At 44.5% G+C, this 22,782-nt stretch overlaps 2 protein-coding genes across 2 annotated transcripts in view; one reads left to right on the forward strand and one right to left on the reverse strand.

Moving 5' to 3' along the window:
- The window catches only part of LOC310775600 (S-adenosylmethionine synthase-like), a gene marked incomplete at both ends in the record, with an annotated part of 7,417 nt that extends 1,180 nt beyond the window's left edge, over positions 1-6,237 (forward strand). The window contains 8 exons of the mRNA XM_083635764.1: positions 192-269; positions 653-775; positions 1,060-1,172; positions 1,583-1,726; positions 3,960-4,178; positions 4,635-4,817; positions 5,202-5,335; positions 6,135-6,237. Coding sequence (XP_083491890.1) covers positions 192-269; positions 653-775; positions 1,060-1,172; positions 1,583-1,726; positions 3,960-4,178; positions 4,635-4,817; positions 5,202-5,335; positions 6,135-6,237 — 1,097 coding nt within the window. The remainder of the gene's footprint in view (positions 1-191; positions 270-652; positions 776-1,059; positions 1,173-1,582; positions 1,727-3,959; positions 4,179-4,634; positions 4,818-5,201; positions 5,336-6,134) is intronic.
- A 2,958-nt stretch (positions 6,238-9,195) lies between these two features.
- The window catches only part of LOC310775222 (transmembrane protein 150A-like), a gene marked incomplete at its 5' end in the record, with an annotated part of 32,019 nt that continues 18,432 nt past the window's right edge, over positions 9,196-22,782 (reverse strand). Inside the window, 3 exons of the mRNA XM_083635338.1 lie at positions 9,196-9,638; positions 10,916-11,093; positions 21,400-21,527. Coding sequence (XP_083491464.1) covers positions 9,394-9,638; positions 10,916-11,093; positions 21,400-21,527 — 551 coding nt within the window. The 3' untranslated portion in view covers positions 9,196-9,393. The remainder of the gene's footprint in view (positions 9,639-10,915; positions 11,094-21,399; positions 21,528-22,782) is intronic.

Below are 22,782 nucleotides of genomic sequence, written 5' to 3' on the forward strand. Positions count from 1 at the left end.
TGAGCCAGGAGTAGTACTCTAATGGTAGGCTTGAAATTGGATATTGAGGCATCTGACGTGTGCAGCGAAAGCTCAGACAAGGAAACAACTCAATCTAATCAAGTGAGAGAGTTGCACACCTTTGCATTTTGTGATACCTGACCTAGTGCTGCACATTCTGTTACACTCCAATGTTGTTTTCTGTTTTCTAGATAAGATATGTGACCAGATCAGTGATGCTGTGCTGGACGCTCACCTGAAGCAAGACCCAGATGCTAAGGTGGCTTGTGGTGAGTAACAATGTTTCCCTCCAGTAGAGGGTAGCAGAAGACAAATGCGGCACATTGTCCTCACCCGTGTCAGATAACATTTGCAAGTACAGCTTGATCCAGGCCTGTTGTGTGTGTACTGAAACAGATTGGGTAAGCCACATGTTGTGTGTGTACTGAAACAGATTGGGTAAGCCACATGTTGTGTATGTACTGAAACAGATTGGGTAAGCCACATGTTGTGTATGTACTGAAACAGATTGGGTAAGCCACATGTTGTGTATGTGCTGAAACAGATTGGGTAAGCCACATGTGTATGTACTGAAACAGATTGGGTAAGCCACATGTTGTGTGTGTACTGAAACAGATTGGGTAAGCCACATGTTGTGTGTGTACTGAAACAGAGACGGTGTGTAAGACCGGCATGGTGCTGCTCTGTGGTGAGATCACATCACGAGCCAATGTGGACTACCAGAAGGTGGTGAGGGATACCATTCGACACATCGGCTATGACAACTCAGACAAAGGTATGTAGAAGCTGAACTGCACAGACACGTTGTAAGTCTTTTACATCCATAATGCATCTGCCACCTACATTTTGTTGCTGTCATTGTCTATCCCTTCCTGGAAGCATTCTGCTCAGTCCATATGGGCGTGCACAAATGAAAACAACCCACTGGATTCATTGAATAATAATTTTAGTCAGCACCAGCACTCTCTTTTGGGTGAAATTAATTGAGTCTGGTTCTCACTCTCTCTCTCTCTCTCTCTCTCTCTCTCTCTCTCTCTCTGTCTCCCTCTCTCTGTCCAGGGTTTGATTATAAGACCTGTAACGTGCTGGTGGCTCTGGAACAGCAGTCCCCTGATATTGCACAGGGAGTCCATATCGACCGACTGGAGAGTGACATCGGAGCTGGAGACCAGGTCATCTCAGACAACAATACAACTCTTCACTTTCTTCACATCCCGTTTGGATTGTGGAGACTTGTAGTCATATTCTTATCTAAGGGAATGCCACTGATTCATCACACAGTGCCAAGTCAGCGAGATCAAAGTCTATGAAAAAATGTATTACACATAGCACATGGGTGCACAGATTAACATTGATGTCAGTGTATCCAGTCAAATACCCAACAGATCAACATTGATGTCAGTCTCTCCAGTCAAATACAGAACAGCTCTGAAATGGAGGATTTGATTTTTATGGATATCTGCATTCTCTGTGTACATGAGGGTAAAGCAATCTTACGTAATGATCAAATGGAGGTTTGCTTCTCTGTGCACAGGGTCTGATGATTGGTGATTGATGTTTGATGTTTGATGTCTGTCCACAGGGTCTGATGTTTGGATATGCCACAGATGAGACAGAAGAGTGCATGCCCCTCACCATCGTCCTCGCCCACAAACTCAACGCCAAGATGGCCGAACTGAGACGGAACGGGACGGTCCCCTGGCTCCGCCCTGACTCCAAGACACAGGTGTGCTATTACTGTATAATACCACAGTATACACAGGTGTGGTATTACTGTATAATACCACAGTATACACAGAATCCAATTGTCTATAAATGGCCATAAACATGTCAATGCATACTTTCATAGTGGGTAAACCATAATGAAATGCCCAATTTGCAGATATTGCCCGAATTCTTCAAATAGAATAATACCATCCTTTGAGTGGAAGAGTCAGCATTTATCTGCGTGTTTACACTGAGCACTCCAGTCACTATTGTTGTACAACATGAGGATAGTGGCTAACAGAGATATGCTTACCAGCAGAGATGCCGGTATGCAGGCTCTCTGCTTTTATCCCACTGCTGAGGGAAGCCTTTTCAACAGGCTCTGCCCCCATGATCCCATTGGACAAGCCCCTCGAGCCCACGACACACCTGTCACTCACTAGCCTTGAGCCCTTTGCAAAAGCTCAGATGTGAACAGGGATGATGTGGAAATACCAAGAGGCTATTTGGAGTTCCTTCTGTTGAGAAGCAGCCAAAAGAAGCGTCCCATGTCCACATCGCTAAACTAGCATGTGTGGCTAAAAACACACACGATTAAAACACGATTTCAGACGGAAGCCCGTCTTTATTGTCACACGAACACTACAACACATGTATGTGGCCACAACACACACTCATGCTGACGGTGGCCGGTGAAATATGTCCTCTGCATTTGACCCACCCAGGCTTGTCCTTTCCTCCAGGGGGCAGGCCAGGAGCAGTGGTCGCTTTTTCTTTCCAGCGCAAAACTAGCATGAACTAGCATGAAAACTAGCATAAACTAGCATGTGTGGCTCACAGTTGAAATGTATATTGCTTTGCATGTCTAATGACACTCTGTCTCACTCTGTTTTCCTGTCCACTCTGTCACTCTGTTTTCCTGTCCACTCTGTTTTACTGTCTACTCTGTCACTCTGTTTTACTGTCCACTCTGTCACTATTTTACTGTCTACTCTGTCACTCTGTTTTACTGTCCACTCTGTCACTCTGTTTTACTGTCCACTCTGTTTTACTGTCTACTCTGTCACTCTGTTTTACTGTCCACTCTGTTTTCCTGTCCACTCTGTTTTACTGTCTACTCTGTCACTCTGTTTTACTGTCCACTCTGTCACTCTGTTTTACTGTCCACTCTGTTTTCCTGTCCACTCTGTCACTCTGTTTTACTGTCCACTCTGTTTTACTGTCCACTCTGTCACTCTGTTTTACTGTCCACTCTGTTTTACTGTCTACTCTGTCACTCTGTTTTACTGTCCACTCTGTCACTATGTTTTACTGCCCACTCTGTTTTACTGTCTACTCTGTCACTCTGTTCTGCTGTCCACTCTGTCACTCTGTTTTACTGTCCACTCTGTTTTACTGTCTACTCTGTCACTCTGTTTTACTGTCTACTCTGTCACTCTGTTCTGCTGTCCACTCTGTCACTCTGTTTTACTGTCCACTCTGTTTTACTGTCTACTCTGTCACTCTGTTCTGCTGTCCACTCTGTCACTCTGTTTTACTGTCCACTCTGTTTTACTGTCCACTCTGTCACTCTGTTTTACTGTCCACTCTGTTTTACTGTCTACTCTGTCACTCTGTTTTACTGTCCACTCTGTCACTCTGTTTTACTGCCCACTCTGTTTTACTGTCTACTCTGTCACTCTGTTCTGCTGTCCACTCTGTCACTCTGTTTTACTGTCCACTCTGTTTTACTGTCTACTCTGTCACTCTGTTTTACTGTCTACTCTGTCACTCTGTTCTGCTGTCCACTCTGTCACTCTGTTTTACTGTCCACTCTGTTTTACTGTCTACTCTGTCACTCTGTTCTGCTGTCCACTCTGTCACTCTGTTTTACTGTCCACTCTGTTTTACTGTCTACTCTGTCACTCTGTTTTACTGTCCACTCTGTCACTCTGTTTTACTGTCCACTCTGTTTTACTCTCTACTCTGTCACTCTGTTTTACTGTCCACTCTGTTTTACTGTCTACTCTGTCACTCTGTTTTACTGTCCACTCTGTCACTCTGTTTTACTGTCCACTCTGTCACTGTGTTTTACTGTCCACTCTGTCACTCTGTTTTACTGTCCAGTCTGTTTTACTGTCAACTGTCACTTTGTTTTACTGTCCAGTCTGTTTTACTGTCCACTCTGTCACTCTATTTTACTGTCCATCTGCCTTTTGTCTCTTTCTTTATACTTTATATGTATAATCTCTCCCTCCTTTCATGTCCTTTAGGTAACAGTTCATTACGTCCAGGAGAACGGTGCTGTGATCCCCAAGAGGGTGCACACTGTGGTCATCTCGGTGCAGCATGACGACTTTGTGAGCCTGGAGGAGCAGAAGGAGATCCTGAAGGAGAAGGTCATCAAGGTTGTGGTGCCATCCAAGTACCTGGACGAGAACACTGTCTACCACCTGCAGCCCAGTGGACGCTTCGTGATTGGTGGGCCCCAGGTAAAGTTCTTAAGGCAGGAAGGTTCAAGTGAGCCACAACTATAAAGTAACAGTAGCATACCAACCTGATCCTTGGATTGTGCTCCTGGTGAAATGCTTATCTGTCTGTCAAATTCAAGCTTCAACTGTGCATACTCTGGCAATTGGGTGCTATGTCCATGTTGATCCTGTTTCTAGGAAAAAGACAGCACATATCCGTTCTTAATTGACTTAATTAAGTCTAAAGCGTCTATGTATTACTATGTAGATGCATCTCACATTGAAATCCCCAATTCCTGCATAATGGTTGAAAGAAGCTGCCTTTTTAAGAGCTTTTTGCCTTTATTTGACAGTTCAAAGTAGAGATAGACAGGAAAGACTGGAATGTGAAAAAAGGCTCTGGATTCAAACACATACAGTAGGTCACCTGTACACGATACAAGCCTACACAGTAAAGCCTAGTTTTTCCTCTGGCAGGGCGATGCTGGTGTGACTGGCAGGAAGATCATTGTTGACACATATGGCGGTTGGGGAGCCCATGGCGGCGGGGCCTTCTCTGGGAAGGACTACACCAAGGTGGATCGCTCGGCTGCGTACGCTGCCCGCTGGGTGGCCAAGTCCCTGGTCAAGGCCACACTGTGCAGGAGGGTGCTGGTGCAGGTGAGACGTCTATCCACCAAATCCAGAAGGAATCTGCCAAATACTGTACGAGGAACTTTGTTTCAGACCTTATGGTGTAATTGTGCATTTCTGTCAGTCATTTGCTAACGTGCGCTCATGCGTCTTAGCCTAACTACAGTACGTTGGCAACAGATAGGTGGCACACCATAACACCTTACCGGACACTTTTTCAATTACCCTAATAAAATAAATCTCAACATTCTTGTATTAATTCCAACCACCGTTTGAGCGGAACCTTCATGCCAACCCTAACCAAGGTCTGGAATAAATATCAACGGTGTAAATGGGACTTGACTTTATTTCTCTGAAGTCATCACGCGTCGTAAGTAATGCATGACTGTCTCCCCGTGCCTGTGTTTTCAGGTGGCTTATGCCATTGGAGTGGCCCATCCACTGTCCATCTCCCTGTTCACTTACGGCTCCTCTCAGAAGAGCGAGAAGGAGCTGCTACAGATTGTCAAGAAGAACTTTGATCTCAGGCCCGGCGTCATTGTCAGGTGAGCACTACACAGAGATTGCATCTTCTTGGTTGTTACATAGCAATGTGATGTATCAAACTCAGCCATAGGATTTGTTACAGCAATGTGATGTATCAAACACAGCCATAGGGTTTGTTACAGCAATGTGATGTATCAAACTCAGCCATAGGGTTTGTTACAGCAATGTGATGTATCAAACACAGCCATAGGGTTTGTTACAGCAATGTGATGTATCACACACAGCCATAGGGTTTGTTACAGCAATGTGATGTATCAAACACAGCCATAGGGTTTGTTACAGCAATGTGATGTATCAAACACAGCCATAGGATTTGTTACAGCAATGTGATGTATCAAACACAGCCATAGGGTTTGTTACAGCAATGTGATGTATCAAACACAGCCATAGGGTTTGTTACAGCAATGTGATGTATCAAACACAGCCATAGGGTTTGTTACAGCAATGTGATGTATCAAACACAGCCATAGGGTTTGTTACAGCAATGTGATGTATCAAACACAGCCATAGGGTCTGTTATAGCAATGTGATGTATCAAACACAGCCATAGGGTTTGTTACAGCAATGTGATGTATCAAACACAGCCATAGGGTTTGTTACAGCAATGTGATGTATCAAACACAGCCATAGGGTTTGTTACAGCAATGTGATGTATCAAACACAGCCATAGGGTCTGTTATAGCAATGTGATGTATCAAACACAGCCATAGGGTTTGTTACAGCAATGTGATGTATCAAACACAGCCATAGGGTTTGTTATAGCTTGAATAGCTCTTTCTTGTTCTCATTGTTGTACAGAGACCTGGACCTGAAGAGGCCAATCTACCAAAAGACAGCTTGCTATGGCCACTTTGGCAGAAAGGAGTTCCCCTGGGAGATCCCCAAGAACCTCAACTTCTAGTGTGTGTGTGTGTGTGTGTGTGTGTGTGTGTGTGTGTGTGTGTGTGTGTGTGTGTGAATGTGTGTGTATCTGTGTGCCAGCGTAAGTTTATATAAATGTGTCGACTATAGCTACATACACATGTAGCTATGTGTGTGTGTGTGTGTGTGTGTGTGTGTGAGAGAGAGATGAGTGTCAGACAAGCTATAGATAGCTTCCCTCATGTTCCTGTAACCCAGTAGGAGGGGAGGAGGCACAAGACAGGGGAGGGGCAGGGAGGATGGGCAGGTCCCTGGTCATTGGATGGGGGGTACAGTGGGTTTGGGTGAAAGGGGCGTCATCTGTAATTTATGATGTCATAACCCCCTCAATGGTAAGCAGAAATATGGCTGAGCTGTTTGGTATTTTTATCACATGGATACAGTATACAGACTCATACTTGCCGACACACGCATTCTATATTCAGTGCAAGTGGTTTCAAAAGAGATTCAGGTTGTAGATTGATGGCACTGTTGGACTTTCATCTGTTACAACAGGCTCACACAAATAGGTGAATGACCAAATGTATAGGTAGAATAGCCATACATTTGCTTGCAGACATTTCAGAGACAGTCTCTTATCTAACATAGACGAGCTACTGCTGTCTCTCTTTGTTTGGTCTTAAATCAGCTCGAATTTTATTTGCTGAGACTTGTAGAAACTGTGATTAATTTCCAAAGAATGGCTGCAATACGGAGATGAGGTGTAACAGTAAGGAGCTACAATACAGAGATGAGGTGTAACAGTAAGGAGCTACAATACAGAGATGAGGTGTAACAGTAAGGAGCTACAATACAGAGATGAGGTGTAACAGTAAGGAGCTACAATACAGAGATGAGGTGTAACAGTAAGGAGCTACAATACAGAGATGAGGTGTAACAGTAAGGAGCTACAATACAGAGATGAGGTGTAACAGTAAGGAGCTACAATACAGAGATGAGGTGTAACAGTAAGGAGCTACAATACAGAGATGAGGTGTAACAGTAAGGAGCTACAATACAGAGATGAGGTGTAACAGTAAGGAGGTACAATACAGAGATGAGGTGTAACAGTAAGGAGCTACAATACAGAGATGAGGTGTAACAGTAAGGAGCTACAATACAGAGATGAGGTGTAACAGTAAGGAGCTACAATACAGAGATGAGGTGTAACAGTAAGGAGCTGCAATACAGAGATGAGGTGTAACAGTAAGGAGCTACAATACGGAGATGAGGTGTAACAGTAAGGAGCTACAATACAGAGATGAGGTGTAACAGTAAGGACCTACAATACAGAGATGAGGTGTAACAGTAAGGAGCTACAATACAGAGATGAGGTGTAACAGTAAGGGGCTACAATACAGAGATGAGGTGTAACAGTAAGGAGCTACAATACAGATATGAGGTGTAACAGTAAGGAGCTACAATACAGAGATGAGGTGTAACAGTAAGGAACTACAATACAGAGATGAGGTGTAACAGTAAGGAGCTACAATACAGAGATGATGTGTAACAGTAAGGAGCTACAATACAGAGATGAGGTGTAACATTAAGGAGCTACAATACAGAGATGATGTGTAACAGTAAGGAGCTACAATACAGAGATGAGGTGTAACAGTAAGGAGCTACAATACAGAGCTGAGGTGTAACAGTAAGGAGCTACAATACAGATATGAGGTGTAACAGTAAGGAGCTACAATACAGATATGAGGTGTAAGAGTAAGGAGTTGCAATACAGAGATGAGGTGTAACATTAGTAAGGACATACATTATAGCTGCCACAAAACAATTTCAACTGTCCTCTGACTCTGTAACCTGGTGATCCGCGCTCACCTTTCTGTCATCTTTCTTTTTTCTAAAAGCTGATCAGATTCTTCATACACATTTTGTCAATAGAGATGGAAAATTATGTAAATATGATTTTTGAACAATAAACCATTTTAACAAGAAGCTATCTTTTTAATTTTCTCATAAAGCTCCATATAGTCACTCACTGTTGCTGGATCATGGAAAACATGAAATGAAGAAATTATATTTTTTACATTTGCTTTAATTTGTTGGTTTTTATTTCTGCATACATTAATGAACTATTTTTGGAAACATATTGATGTGTATAATCAAATACAGCATGGCGATTCTCTCCTCTAGTTTGGCGCCATTACAGTAAAGCTGGAGGGAGTCTTTGTCGCTGAGAGCAATGATATAACTGGCAACCTTTTTTTGACAAAGGGCAAAATACAATATACAACAGAAACTACAAGTTGGCAAATTAAGAGAAATCTACTTGGGCAATATTTCCCAAAAGTGTTGCCCAAAAAGTTGCCTTGATTATCATAGACTGAACTTGTCGGACAACACAAACCTTGAGCGCCCCCCAATGGATGTAAAACAGTCAACATGTTCAACTGTTCAAAATGACCTATGAAAATGACACAGGAACAAGTGTCCCACCATCGAATTTAGGGTAACAAGCAACACAAATCCTTTTACATAGTACAACAATTAAACATCTTTTATATCAAACAAATCATTCTTGTAACACGGTAACACTGCCTCTGTGGTCAGGTTTTGAATTATTTTCCCTTATTTTTGAGCCAATATGAGTGAAAGCTGATAATGTGACAGAACTGCCTGAGAAGAAACAATACAGAGTTCAGTGTCTGAACTTCCAGACACAAAAACACACCATACATACATACGCTCTGTAAGCCAAGACATCTAAGGCACTACAGGATACTGTCTTTGCTCCGTAAGCGAAGACATCTAAGGCACTACAGGATACTGGGCCTGATAAAAGGCAACTGCAGGCAACAATTCAGACAGCTTGTTACAAACTGACGGTTAAAGCAGAGATCAAGGATGGGGCGCGTGCGTATATATTTATCTTCACAATCGTTTGATTGTATTCCAAAAGGCACTTTTTTGTAACATACAATCTTGTGCAATGTTTTGCATTGTGAATCCCTTGTGGCTGCACTTTTACAAAGCCGTATAAAAGTGAATAGTCTATCAGTCTTTGGTCATTGCTGTGTAGAGCAGCTTTGGAGCCATGGCTATGTGCGATATGCAGGATGGAGGGTCCAGGCTAGCTCCTCCAGATTGCTCCTTGGTCCATCCGTCACCCCTCAGTGGCGCTGTAGCACGCTGTAGGCTGGTTAGGTTACAGCATAGATAGATTCTCTGGCTGGTGGTGGTTGGGCCTTCCTGCCTCTGTCTTATGGTCAGTGGAGGAGAAGTTGTGGCCAGCCCCTCCTCTGGACAGGACCATCAGGGTGTCTCCCGACATGCCTCCAAATTCAAACGCAAACGTCCCATAGAACAGCATGATGAGCATGCAGAAGATCCACTCGAAAACGGCAGAGGCGTGCTGCAGGGTAAAGCTCTCCTGGCAAAAGAAGACCCCGCCTGGTGGTGGATGGAGGTGAAGGAGAACAAGAGCTGCACAGCAGGAGTGTGGAGCGAGCAAGGAGTACGGCACGTACAGACTACAAGATCCTCGTCAGTCAACATTCTCTGTTCCTTTCACACTATACAACACCAGCTCAGTGGCCTTGTGGTCTGAGTGTCCGCCCTGAGACTGGGAGGTCGTGAGTTCGATCCCCGGCCGAGTCATACCAAAGACTATAAAAATGGGACCCATTTGCCTCCCTGCTTGGCACTCAGCATCAAAGGGTTGGAATTGGGGGGTTAAATCACCATGTGATTCCCGAGCGCGGCGCACGCTGCCGCTCACCGCTCCCCCAGGGGATGGGTCAAATGCGGAGAACAAATTTCACACATTGTGTGACAATCAGTGGGACTTTACCTTACTTTACCTTAACTGTCTGTCTTGTAATCAGGAGTCTTTGAAAAACATCTCTCTCTCACACACACACACACACAAAGGGACGTGACACTTTTCTTTCTCCAGCAGGGGGCGGTGCAACACACTATAATTCCTGTTAACAAAGTGGAGGGTGGCACAACCAACCTGTCAAAGGACTCACTCTCACAGTCAAAATGATGCAACTGAACACAACATTCCTCCAGACAGTTGCCATTTAAAAAGCAGTGCAATTCAGTGTCATCATAGGGTTGCATTTTGCTGGATGTTACAACTCCAAGAAAAAACACCTTGAGGGATTTTAGGAACATTTTGCAGCGCTAAAAGCAAAAATGTCAGTGGAACCAAATTTTTTCTCTTTTTTTCCTGATTTCCTCCCATTTTCTCCCCAATTGTACTTGGCCAATTTCCCCCTGCTGCCCAGGTCGCTGCTACACCCTCTGCCGATCTGGGGAGAGCCGTAGACTAGCACCATGCTTCCTCCGACACATGCGCAGTTGCCAGCTGCTTCTTTTCACCTGACAGCGGGGAGCTTCACCGGCAGGACGTAGCACATGGGACTGGGAGGATCACGCTATTCCCACCAGTTCCTTTCCGCCCCGACCAGGAGCCCCTACCGACCAGAGGAGGCGCTAGTGCAGCAACCAGGACACCGCTCAATCCGGCTTCCCACACGCAGACACAGCCAATCGTGCCTGTATGGACGCCCGACCAAGCCGGAGGTAACACGGGGCGCGAACCTGCGACCCTTGTGTTAGTAGGCAGGGAATCTACCGCTACACTCCCCGGATGCCCAGTGGAACCCCCTTTTAACTTGGCAACTCCAACCATTTACATCTGCCACACGCTGGAAGGATACTGAGCACCAGGGCGACGAGTGCCAGCAGGGACATCCCCACACGCAAGTGTCCCATCCGATACTCGTCCTGTGTCTTGGCCAGTCTGTAGGTCAGAGCCGACTGCAGACACACAAACAGCATGCTGGTGGGGAAAGCCACTCCAGCTCCAACGTAGTGCAGCACTTTGGCATAATCCACCTGTGTGCAGGTACACACGCACACAGAAACACACACAGAAACACACACAGAAACACACACACACACACACACACACACACACACACACACACACACACACACACACACAAACACAAAACAACAGTTACACTATTACACAATTATCTTGACAATTATCCCTCAAAAACTATGCGTCAACTCAAGTCTAACTTTAATTCATAATATCCCTCAAAACATGTCAACTCAAGTCTAACTTTAATTCATAATATCCCTCAAAAACTGTGTCACCTCAAGTCTAACTTTAATTCATAATATCCCTCAAAACATGTCAACTCAAGTCTAACTTTAATTCATAATATCCCTCAAAACTATGTGTCACCGCAAGTCTAACTTTAATTCATAATATCCCTCAAAACTATGTGTCAACTCAAGTCTAACTTTAATTCATAATATCCCTCAAAACTATGTGTCAACTCAAGTCTAACTTTAATTCATAATATCCCTCAGAACTATGTGTCAACTCAAGTCTAACTTTAATTCATAATATCCCTCAAAACTATGTCAACTCAAGTCTAACTTTAATTCACAATATCCCTCAGAACTATGTGTCAACTCAAGTCTAACTTTAATTCACAATATCCCTCAGAACTATGTGTCAACTCAAGTCTAACTTTAATTCATAATATCCCTCAAAAGTTTATTATCTCTGGATAGTGTCAAATTGAACTCAACAGCTCACAAGTTTCATATTGAGAGTTCATCTGTTTTTCGGCCACAGCGTATCCATCAACAATTATCACTGGGTTAAAGCAGCTTCACTTGACAGACTTGTGAAGTGAAGCTAAATACAGATGTGTACTAAGAGGGCAAGACCAGTATATTGGTTAGTTATATCCTGGGCCGTTTCCCGGTGGCCTGGCCTGCAAAGAAATAAAAAGGTGTTTAGCGGAGGAATACGGTAGTCCTACGGTTGGGAGGAAATGTAGTGCCGAATGAGAGGGCTGTTTGACGGTAAAGTAAAGCGCTGAAAATTGTCAAAATAGAGCGTACATGTACACTGATATTGATTTGTTTAGGTGGGTGTTGTTTTAGGTGGCTAAATTACGTTTTAGTTCCTGGCCCCCTGTACTAGAGAGACAGAGCTCTGGAGGCTGCTGCTTCAGAGTGCCGGGTCTCGATACACGGTGTGCTCAGCGTCCAGAACGCTTTACCTATTTCAGTTAGTGTATGGATCTAGCTGATAGGACCCCACTTCAAACAAACCAAACTATCCCTTTAAGTGGATGACAGAGGTGTAACAGAGGTGTACTGTGGGAGACCATCAGAGAGCTGGTGAGTCTACATAATAACAGGAAAGTTACATAAGGGACAAGTAAATGGGGGTCCTGCTTGGTTGAAGTGTAGCTCTTTGCTCTACTACAAACCGCCTGAAAGTTCCTCATTCATCCACATAGGAGGGGAAATGAACGGCAGCTGCTCTGCAGTGAGATGATTGGCTGAATGGCAGCTGCTCTGCAGTGAGATGATTGGCTGATTCCTTTAACAGCACAAATTATAAAATGCCTTTCACACACATGGCAAACAATACATTTACCCTTCCACCATTTCGCTGGTTACATCGGGTTATGAACAGGTCTCAGATCCTATTCTATGTGGGCTTCGCATCTTATGTTTGTGTGTGTCACCACATCTCTGAAGTGTTGCACATGTTGATCACCTACTGTACTGTTGTATATAGATGTATGTATGCTATACTACCCCCATAATTTTTGTGTTTTATTTGATTTGTAATGTATCCTCATATGCGAACAAAAAGAAAAACCAATAAAAACTTGGTCACAAAAAAAAAAAGATACTTGATACCAGTATGCTCTGCCAACTTGCTAATAAGTTGTTAATAATGACAGGATGGTAATAGATCTGGACACTGTCTGTAAAGTGTTTAAAACCATACAGACCCACAAGGCGACGGGACCAGATGGAATGCACGCTTCTCTGTTAAAAACATGTGCTGAGGAATTAGCCCCAGCCTGGCACAGGCTTTTCCAGCTATCGTTAGATTCACATACAGTGCCAGAGCTCTGGAAAAAGTCAGTCATAGTCCCAGTCCCGAAAAAAACAGGTCCACTTGAGAATAACATTTATAGGCCTGTGGCCATAACATCAAATGTAGTAAAATCACTGGAGAGGATTTTGACGGAGGCACTCCGAAAAGAGGTAGGACCTCGACTAGACCAGTATCAATTTGCCTATTCAAAAAATCGCAGTACGTGCGATGCAATCTCTACAGTAGCACATTTCATTCTGAAACACCTGGAAAGTACTGTAGCATACGCCAGACTGCTTTTTATTGACTTTAGCTCGGCCTTTAATACAATCCATCCAGACATTCTGTTGCGCAAATTAGCTCAGTTAAATGTGAACCCCTTTATAATTAAATAGTATTTTTCCTTTCTTTCCAGGAGACCACAGAGGGTGAGATTCAACTCTGTGCTCTCTGAGGAGACACTATGTAGTACAGGTGTGCCCCAAGGAACAGTCAGTTCCTCCTTTCTGTTTACCTTGTATACAGATGTCTGTGTCAGCTCACATCCCAATCAGTTCGTAATTAAGTTATCAGATGACACCGTGATACTTAGTCTGCTCACGAGCGATTCTAACATCCTCAGCCATACATCTGGAGTGGACAGGTTCATAGAATGGTGCAATCAGCATCATTTAAAAATAAATGTAAACAAAACAGAGGAGGTCATCGTAGATCCCAGGTCCATAGGAGACCACACTATGATCAAGGTTCACAACCATAACATCAAACAGGTCTCCTCCTATAAATCACTAGGAGTGCAGATTGATCGGGATTTGAGCTGGCACACGCATGTTACAACTTTCTGCGCAAAGATACATCAGCGTCAACACTTTCTTCGAAGACTCAGGCTTTTTGGAGTCAGTGTGAATATTATGTTGATTTTCTACAGGGCTAGTATAGAATCCATCCTGAGATATGGTATTTCCAGCTGGTTTGGCAACCTGACTGTTAACACGTTGAGTGCCAAGGACGAGATATCTCGTCTTACATAATCCAACCGTTGAGTGCCAAAGACGAGATATCTCGTCTTACATAAACATTTTTTTTTTTTGACGGTGGGACATCAATCAACCCCTTTTACGTCTTCTATAGCAATATTGGAGGAAGAGAATGTGTATAATCTATTTTACCGACCACTAAGTGGCGACAGTTCTCTCCAGACAGAGAGAAAGCCGAGCAGCCATGGGTCCGCTGGAGAAAGCCATTCTAATTTTCAAGGAAATAGCTGGGCGAAAACTCTTTCGATTTCACACACACACACACACACACACACACGCGCGCGCGCGCACACACACACACTCGAGTACCTTTGCGCATAAATAAGACCAGAATCGCAAAAGCTTCTTCAAAGCTCTCAGCCGACACCTCAAGAAACGAACGAGGCTGTTTTACAGTAAGCCAGACTGCCCGAGAGCCGCCAGCAGCAGCAGCCCAGAGGAGCAGCAGCAGCAGCAGCAGCAGCAGAGCGGAGTAGGCTGCCTCAAGATTGGAAGAAGGGGATCGCGAAGGAATTTCTCTCCCGTGTCTAACCCCCCCCCCCTCGCCTCTCCTCTCCTCTTCCCCGCTCCTGCGATTCACTTCTCTTTTTTTGGGATCTGTGAGGCAACAGAAACTCGCCTGTGACAAAACACTGCAAAGCCACACCTACGGAGGGAGGAGTTTGGAGACACACACACACACGCACGCACGCACGCACGCACGCACGCACACACACACACACACACACACACACACACACACACACACACACACACACACACACACACACACACACACACACACACACACACACACACACAAAACAGTATACAGACTTGCCCAAGGGCACCCATAATCACAGGCACGTGAGGTGGTTCTAAAAATCCATTTATCTCAAAACTCTCTGAAAATCTCTGAAACCATGCTGTACTCAACGGCTAATATCTACATAACTACTAACTCTACAAACGAACTCTTTTAGACAGAGAAAGCACACATTCTATTAGTTCTTTTTAGATGATTGGTGTTCACGAAGTCTTAACAGAAAATAATCCTCGGCTCTTGTAAAATGAGCCAGAATCCTCAAAAAAAACCTGGCACAACTTACCTACAGCATTGAAAAAACGGCTGGCACTCAATGTGTTAAATACAAATCTCAAATTGCTAGGCTAGCACAAATGGCTGGGAAGATCATGGGGATGTCCACCCCCCCGATCACCCCCCAAGCCATTTTTGAGCAATCAGTGATAAGACAAGCTCGGAATATCTTATCCGACCCCTCGCATGTACTGAACCCAGAGTACGAACTACTGCAATCTGGCAGGAGATATAGGATACCGCGGTGCAAATATAATAGATATAAACGCTCATTTGTTCCTCTGTCAATCAAAATGATTAATGACAACTAGAAATGACTAGAGACACTTTATCACGGGGGTATGTGCAATGATGTATTAATTTGTATTATGCAATGTTTTTGGTTTTGGTGTTTTCTGTAAAATGTTCTATGTATGCAGCTGTGGCCCTGTCTCCAAGACAACTTTCTCCCAAGGGAGACAAATAAAGAAAAACCTTGAACCTTGAACCTTGAACTTCTAATGTGGTAATATTACATGGTCTCCTACAGTCATTTTTTCTTCAACTCATTCATGACTTCCTGAAAGGCTGATTCAACATCAACACTCCGACTCCGAGACGTAAACAGCGGCCTTGGTTGTGCGTAGCTGTTTATCCCTTGAACAAAACAGCCGCTGGGCAGCAGATGCAGTGACGAGACATATTTATAGACGTTACGAGCTCAAAGAACTGCCATGTTTATTCACGCACAAACACTGAGGTTCATCCTGGAAGAGGGACGGAGGCCTTGTCCTACAGCACATACGGGGAGGAGGGCCCGCGGCAGCCAATCAGAGGCCAGAAGGAAGAGGCGGACAGAGGTGGGTGCTGGATTTCGAAGGCTCTGGGGTGGAGTTTTCCTGGGGTGCTAAGTAGGGATCAGCCTCCCCACCTCCAAATCCTTCGCTGCTAGTGGGTGAATTGCAGGACGGACCCCCAGAACTGACTCCCCGCCCCCAGAACTGATCCCCCCCCCCCCATCTCAAGCCTAGTTGATGGGACCCAGGCGTGTGCAGGCAGGCCAAGAGGAATGCGAGGCGGCAGGCTTCACGTAGACAGGAAAGGACCTCGCTACATCCACCTCTGACATGCTCACGTGCATCTGCACACACCAGCACATGTGCCGCCAACACAGCTCTTCTCTCTGCACTCTGCACCCCCCCCACACACAGCCGCCAACACAGCTCTTCTCTCTGCACATCCCCCCCCCCTCCCCAAGCCTGCTAAGTGGAGTCTTATATGCGGACACCACGCACATACTGTGGACACACACATAAGCAAACACATACATCTCACTGTGTTCCAATGCTGAACACATACTACATTCAACAAGCGTGTTACAACGTGTCCACTGTCATAATACACATGTAACACACACCTAAGGCAGCGTGAATTTCTCAGTACCAGGAGCGGTGTGTGTGTGTGTGTGTGTGTGTGTGTGTGTGTGTGTGTGTGTGTGTCTGTATTCCAACTATGTCTTGTTAGTTTGACCTGCTGGCAGGGAGCAGAAAGCCACAGCGATCAAAAGAAAATGTGTGTGTTTTGTTGTCATTTATTTAGTCTCTGTTATCCAGTTGTTTTTTGGTCGTCATCTTTTTTGTTTCTTTTGTTTGTCTGATGGCCACACGAGGTGACACGGGTGACACTCACACTGTGTTGTGTGTGTTCTTTAGAGCAGGTGGGGACAGGGGAGGTAAGGACAAGAGTTATCATGAGAGTATGTCCTTAAACTGAACCTCTGTTGAGTGCTGAGAGCAGGAACACAGACACCAAGCCAGCCAGGAACCTTTTTAAAACTCTCTTGTTTTTAAGATCATACTACCACAGAGAAGCTGCCGGACAAATTCCAAACGGAACATCAAAAGAGATTTGCTTGGAAGGCCTACAAAGTGCTGAGAGCCTGCGGGGGGTACCGGTTCAGAACCACTCAGCAGCCACACCGCTGCAGACTATTATGCATCACATAGGTTGCTTTAAAGATGCTTACTCATTGACATGTAATCCCATTGATTATTACCAGGTAATTTAATCAGATTATTTTGACTTTTAGATTGGATTCAAAATGGTTATCAAGTTGCAAAAGACAATATTACACTAGCAATCTTGCGCACTACGCATGCTCGATTTCTAGGGTGGAGACTCTGGAGACGATGTGCCATGGGCGCAACATGTTGTGGGGTATATGACATCACTGATGATGTCACAATGTTCCATCACATTGTGTCACAAAGTGAATCATGACACCACCCACCCACCTAGGCAGCGCAACATGCTATGGGATTCATGACATCACTGATGATGTCCCATTGGGTAAGTAGAGAAAGAGTTATGACATCACTGATGATGTCACTCATGTCATTTGATTTATGACATCAGTGATGATGCCACAATGAAAACGTGACCAAAATTGTGACTGACACCATCAGGGTGGGAATTACAGAGGCCCCTGTTGCCCCTCCCACTGGCCGTGATGCCCTAAGATCCCTAAGGCCACCTTGGCAGTGCCCGGCTGCTACCAGCCTGCTACTGTCAGTTGCTTTAAAAGCGTCAGTGGTCTCAGTTTAACTCATTGAGTGCCAGCCACTTTTGGAGAACGGACGCTCCCAGTGCCAGAGTTTCAGAGCGTTTTCAGTGATTTCTCGAGGCCCACAGAATATTGTGTGATATTACTATGTAAACACCGAACACGCACAAAGAACGATGAGACTCTCTTCTATCATCTGCAAAAAAAAGTTTATTGATCCCATTTTCCGTTCTTTAGTTATGAGCCGGAGAAGATAGGCTGTTTTGAGCAAAAAGACACTTTTCAAATTAGAAGCTGAGTTATTCCGCCTTTTGTGAAATGCAGCATTTCAAGCACATTCACTGAGTCTGAAGATAATATTTTCTGATGTAGTGACGTGGTGTAGTTGTGTGGTGCCTGCGTGCCCCACCCCCCTCTCCCCCCCTCAGCTGCAAACTCCTCCCCACACTAACACACAGCCTAACACGCACCCAGTCTATTTTCGGAGTGCTCCGTTTTTTTGCGCCGGCTCCCAGCGCGACATGGAAATGCCAAACCGGACTGCAGGGAAAGGTTTGGCCCTTCGGCGTCGGGTGCTGCCTTTCTGGCGGCTAATCGTGTGAAGAAACTATGCAGACAGACAGACAGAGGCAGAGGGGCTCAGTTGTGTGCGCGGATTGACTGCTGTTCGCAGCCAACATCAGCTGCAGTCAGAGCCATCTATATGGCTCTGGCTGCAGCATGAGCGGTTTCTCTTTGATCACGGGGGTTTTTCCTGCTGTTTTCCGGACCTTTCTGTAATCTGGAGAGCACTGTCGCCACCTAATGGGTCGGTAAAATAGGTTATACACATTCAACATGCCCCAAAATTTTACAGGAGATGGATCTGGCTTTGATCCACGTCCCACCGTCAAAAAACGCAATTGACGAACATACTCGTCCTTGGCACTCTACGTTACTAAACCAATTGACGAACATACTTGTCCTTGGCACTCAATGAGTTAATGTAGCTGCCCTATGCAAAGGATGTGTCATTGGCTCATTTTAACACACATTTCAGAAAAGTCGCTCTTCACGATGTCAATAGAACAATGGCCTTTGTGCTCTGGCATGTGGACTTGTGCCCTAAAAAAATTGCAACGCCGAAGGCCAGATGGCCTTGCCCTTAAAATGACGAAATTCCCACCCTGGACACCGCCCACAAATCATGACCAACAGACCTAGGCAATTTTAATGATGATGATGATGATGATGATTAATATAGTTTTCTTCCTTTAAAATATGTTGTTAGTAAGTCATCAAATTATCACAATAGATGATTTAGTGGTGCAAATCTCTGACCTGCACCACAGATTATCTCTGACCTGCACCACAGATCATCTCTGACCTGCACCACAGATTATCTCTGACCTGCACCTCAGATTATCTCTGACCTGCACCACAGATCATCTCTGACCTGCACCACAGATCATCTCTGACCTGCACCACAGATTATCTCTGACCTGCACCACAGATCATCTCTTACCTGCACCACAGATTATCTCTGACCTGCACCACAGATCATCTCTGACCTGCACCACAGATTATCTCTGACCTGCACCACAGATTATCTCTGACCTGCACCACAGATTATCTCAGACCTGCACCACAGATCATCTCTGACCTGCACCACAGATCCTCTCTGACCTGCATCACAGATCATCTCTGACCTGCACCACAGATTATCTCTGACCTGCACCACAGATCATCTCTGACCTGCACCACAGATCATCTCTGACCTGCACCACAGATTATCTCTGACCTGCACCACAGATTATCTCTGACCTGCACCACAGATCATCTCTGACCTGCACCACAGATCATCTCTGACCTGCACCACAGATTATCTCTGACCTGCACCACAGATCTTAGTTGGCGTTCAGCTCGGTGTGTTAGTTAACCACCTGCAATGTTAAAGGGATACTGTAGTTGGGTTTGTTTGAAGTGGGGTCCTATCAGCTAGTTCCATACACTAACTGAAATAGGTAAAGCTATGAGCTAGTTCCATACACTAACTGAAATAGGTAAAGCGTTCTGGACGCTGAGCACACAGCCTCCAGAGCTCTGTCTCTCTAGTACAGGGGGCCAGGAACTAAAACGTAATTTAGCCACCTAAAACAACGGCCACCTAAACAAATCAATATCAGTGTACATGTACGCTCTATTTTGACAATTTTCAGCGCTTTACTTTACCGTCAAACAGCCCTCTCATTCGGCACTACATTTCCTCCCAACTGAAGAACAGGTCGCACTTGAAAATGAGATCCAGGTCTCAAGGTGATTCACCTGTATAAATAAAGGTTAAATAAAATAAAAAAAACTGTAGAACTACCGTATACCTCCGCCGGGGGTAGCAATGCAAGCGACGGACCCTGTGTGAATCCAGCCTAATTCTGTCCATTTTCGGACGGATCAGTGTGGCCATGGCCTAAGACTGTGGGTCTCCTCTCAGACAGTTTACTTGCTTAGTTTCACTCAATTCCTGGATGCCTATGGGATTATGATTGTTATTTGATCCCATAGACACTCAACAATTGAGCCAATAACCTGATATTGCTGTTTGATGTAAGTCTACTTCAGATTACACCAAATACATAAAAAAAGAAAGTTGGCCTGAAATTAATGTATTTGTTTCTGACTCTGGGAAAGTGGGAAAATCAGTAAGATTCATCAAAACGACTGTATTCCTTTAACCAAATCACACACATTTCATCTCCTTTTGATAACAAATAAAAACTAAGATCATATTTCTTCACTTCCATTCACTGAGCCTCCCCTGAAACTGTTTGGAGCTCGCCTGGGAGGCCGGTCTCCCACTTTGAAAATCCCTGCTCTTAACCAATGTCACCAAGACAAATTACTGTACTGTCTGTTACCATAGATAGTACTGTTACTGTGTTTGATGCGGATTCAGATTCAGACTCTGATTACTGTTACTGCGTTTGATGCGGATTCAGATTCAGACTCTGATTACTGTTACTGCGTTTGATGCGGATTCAGATTCAGACTCTGATTACTGTTACTGTGTTTGATGCGGATTCAGATTCTGACTCTGATTACTGTTACTGTGTTTGATGCGGATTCAGATTCTGACTCTGATTACTGTTACTGTGTTTGATGCGGATTCAGATTCTGACTCTGATTACTGTTACTGTGTTTGATGCGGATTCAGATTCTGACTCTGATGACTGTTACTGTGTTTGATGCGGATTCAGATTCAGACTCTGATTACTGTTACTGTGTTTGATGCAGATTCAGATTCAGACTCTGATTACTGTTACTGTGTTTGATGCTGATTCTGATTCTGACTCTGATTACTGTTACTGTTTTATGCTGATTCTGATTCAGACTCTGATTACTGTTACTGTGTTTGATGCGGATTCAGATTCAGACTCTGATTACTGTTAATGTGTTTGATGCGGATTCAGATTACTGTTACTGTGTTTGATGCGGATTCAGATTCAGACTCTGATTACTGTTACTGTGTTTGATGCGGATTCAGACTCAGACTCTGATTACTGTTACTGTGTTTGATGCAGATTCAGATTCTGACTCTGATTACTGTTACTGTGTTTGATGCTGATTCTGATTCTGACTCTGATTACCTGGAAGTTTCCCACCATGAGGAGTCCAGCAGCACAGATCCAGCCGGTGGAGAGGCCTGCCGTGTTGAGGAGACAGTTTTGGTGCTTCTCTATGACATGGGCATAGCGCAACAGGCCAATCAGCATCACTGGAAGAACAGATGAAAGCAAGTTACGTTAAACCAATTTATTGTAAATAAGTGTTCACTGCTACTAACTACTGTATGTGAATATACAACCTCTATAAACATACTCAAATGAAGTGTACTGCCCTTCAAATGTCACGATGTAGCAGCAGATTGAGAGGACGGAGCGTGGAGCCGGGGCCAAGACGCACAGTAGAGAGATGATGTTGCTAGGAAGTGAAACCTCTACGTGAGCCGGTTCCTAATGTCTGTTTAGCAAACTGCTCCATCAAAGCCTCCCAGCAGTTTCAGAACATTTCCAAAGGCAGCACACTGTTCCCTCCCACAACTCTCCTGTCGTTCACATCTGGCAGCCATCACACTGCCACACTACAGTAGTGAGAAAGCCTGTTTTGACGTTCATAATGGTCAGTTTGTGATGATCAAGGGTACATCGCCATAAGACTCCGTGTTTTCCATGCGTTTCACTGGCTGTGACACAGCAAGAGATCTACTTTCTGGTCTGTGGGGCTCCAGCCATTCTTCTCATCTCAGCTAACACCACGCCTTGGAGGTCAACAAACTGTTTCACAAACATCAACTGAGTATTGTTTATGAGGGTGGAATACAAGACGGGAAAGCTTTTGATGACAATTTCCCGAAGTGTGCGTGCGCGCTGTCGAACACTGAAGCTTTCATTTCAAGAACGGAGGTGAAGTAATTGTGGCCTTGTATTTTACTCGTTGACACCTGACACTTGACCTTCCAGGGTCACTCTGGGTCACCAGGGCGACAGGATCTCCCAGGAGTTGATGACATTACTGCCTGTCTTTGCCACGTGGCTTTTTGTTGATCCTGCCATAAGTGATTGAAAACCTTCTACATTTCAATAGGTTCAATAAAGGAAGGTAAAAGGAGGATGAAATGTTTCACAAAGATGGAGTTCCTAATGCATGCTCTATTTTACACTCGAATGTAAAATAGCAAATCTTGGGTCTGTGAGAAAAATGCCTTGGTTACGAGAAGTCATAAAGACTGGCAACACACTCAGTGGGTGTTAACAGCCAAGTTGTAAGATAAATAGCACATGCAAAAAAAAAACGCCGCAAAGACAGGTTAACGGCCCTGTTAAATGTGTCCAAATTCCAGCGTTTTCTAAGAAAGTCTATAAGAAACAGGTGTGCCCTGGTGAGACATACTGTGCCCTGGAGATGGAGTGATTGAGGAGAATAGACTATATGGGACTGGTAAATTGATGTAAATTCCCTGCACATTAATG

The sequence above is a fragment of the Poromitra crassiceps genome (assembly GCF_964638095.1).
Source record: "Poromitra crassiceps genome assembly, chromosome: 4".
Taxonomy (NCBI): domain Eukaryota; kingdom Metazoa; phylum Chordata; class Actinopteri; order Beryciformes; family Melamphaidae; genus Poromitra; species Poromitra crassiceps.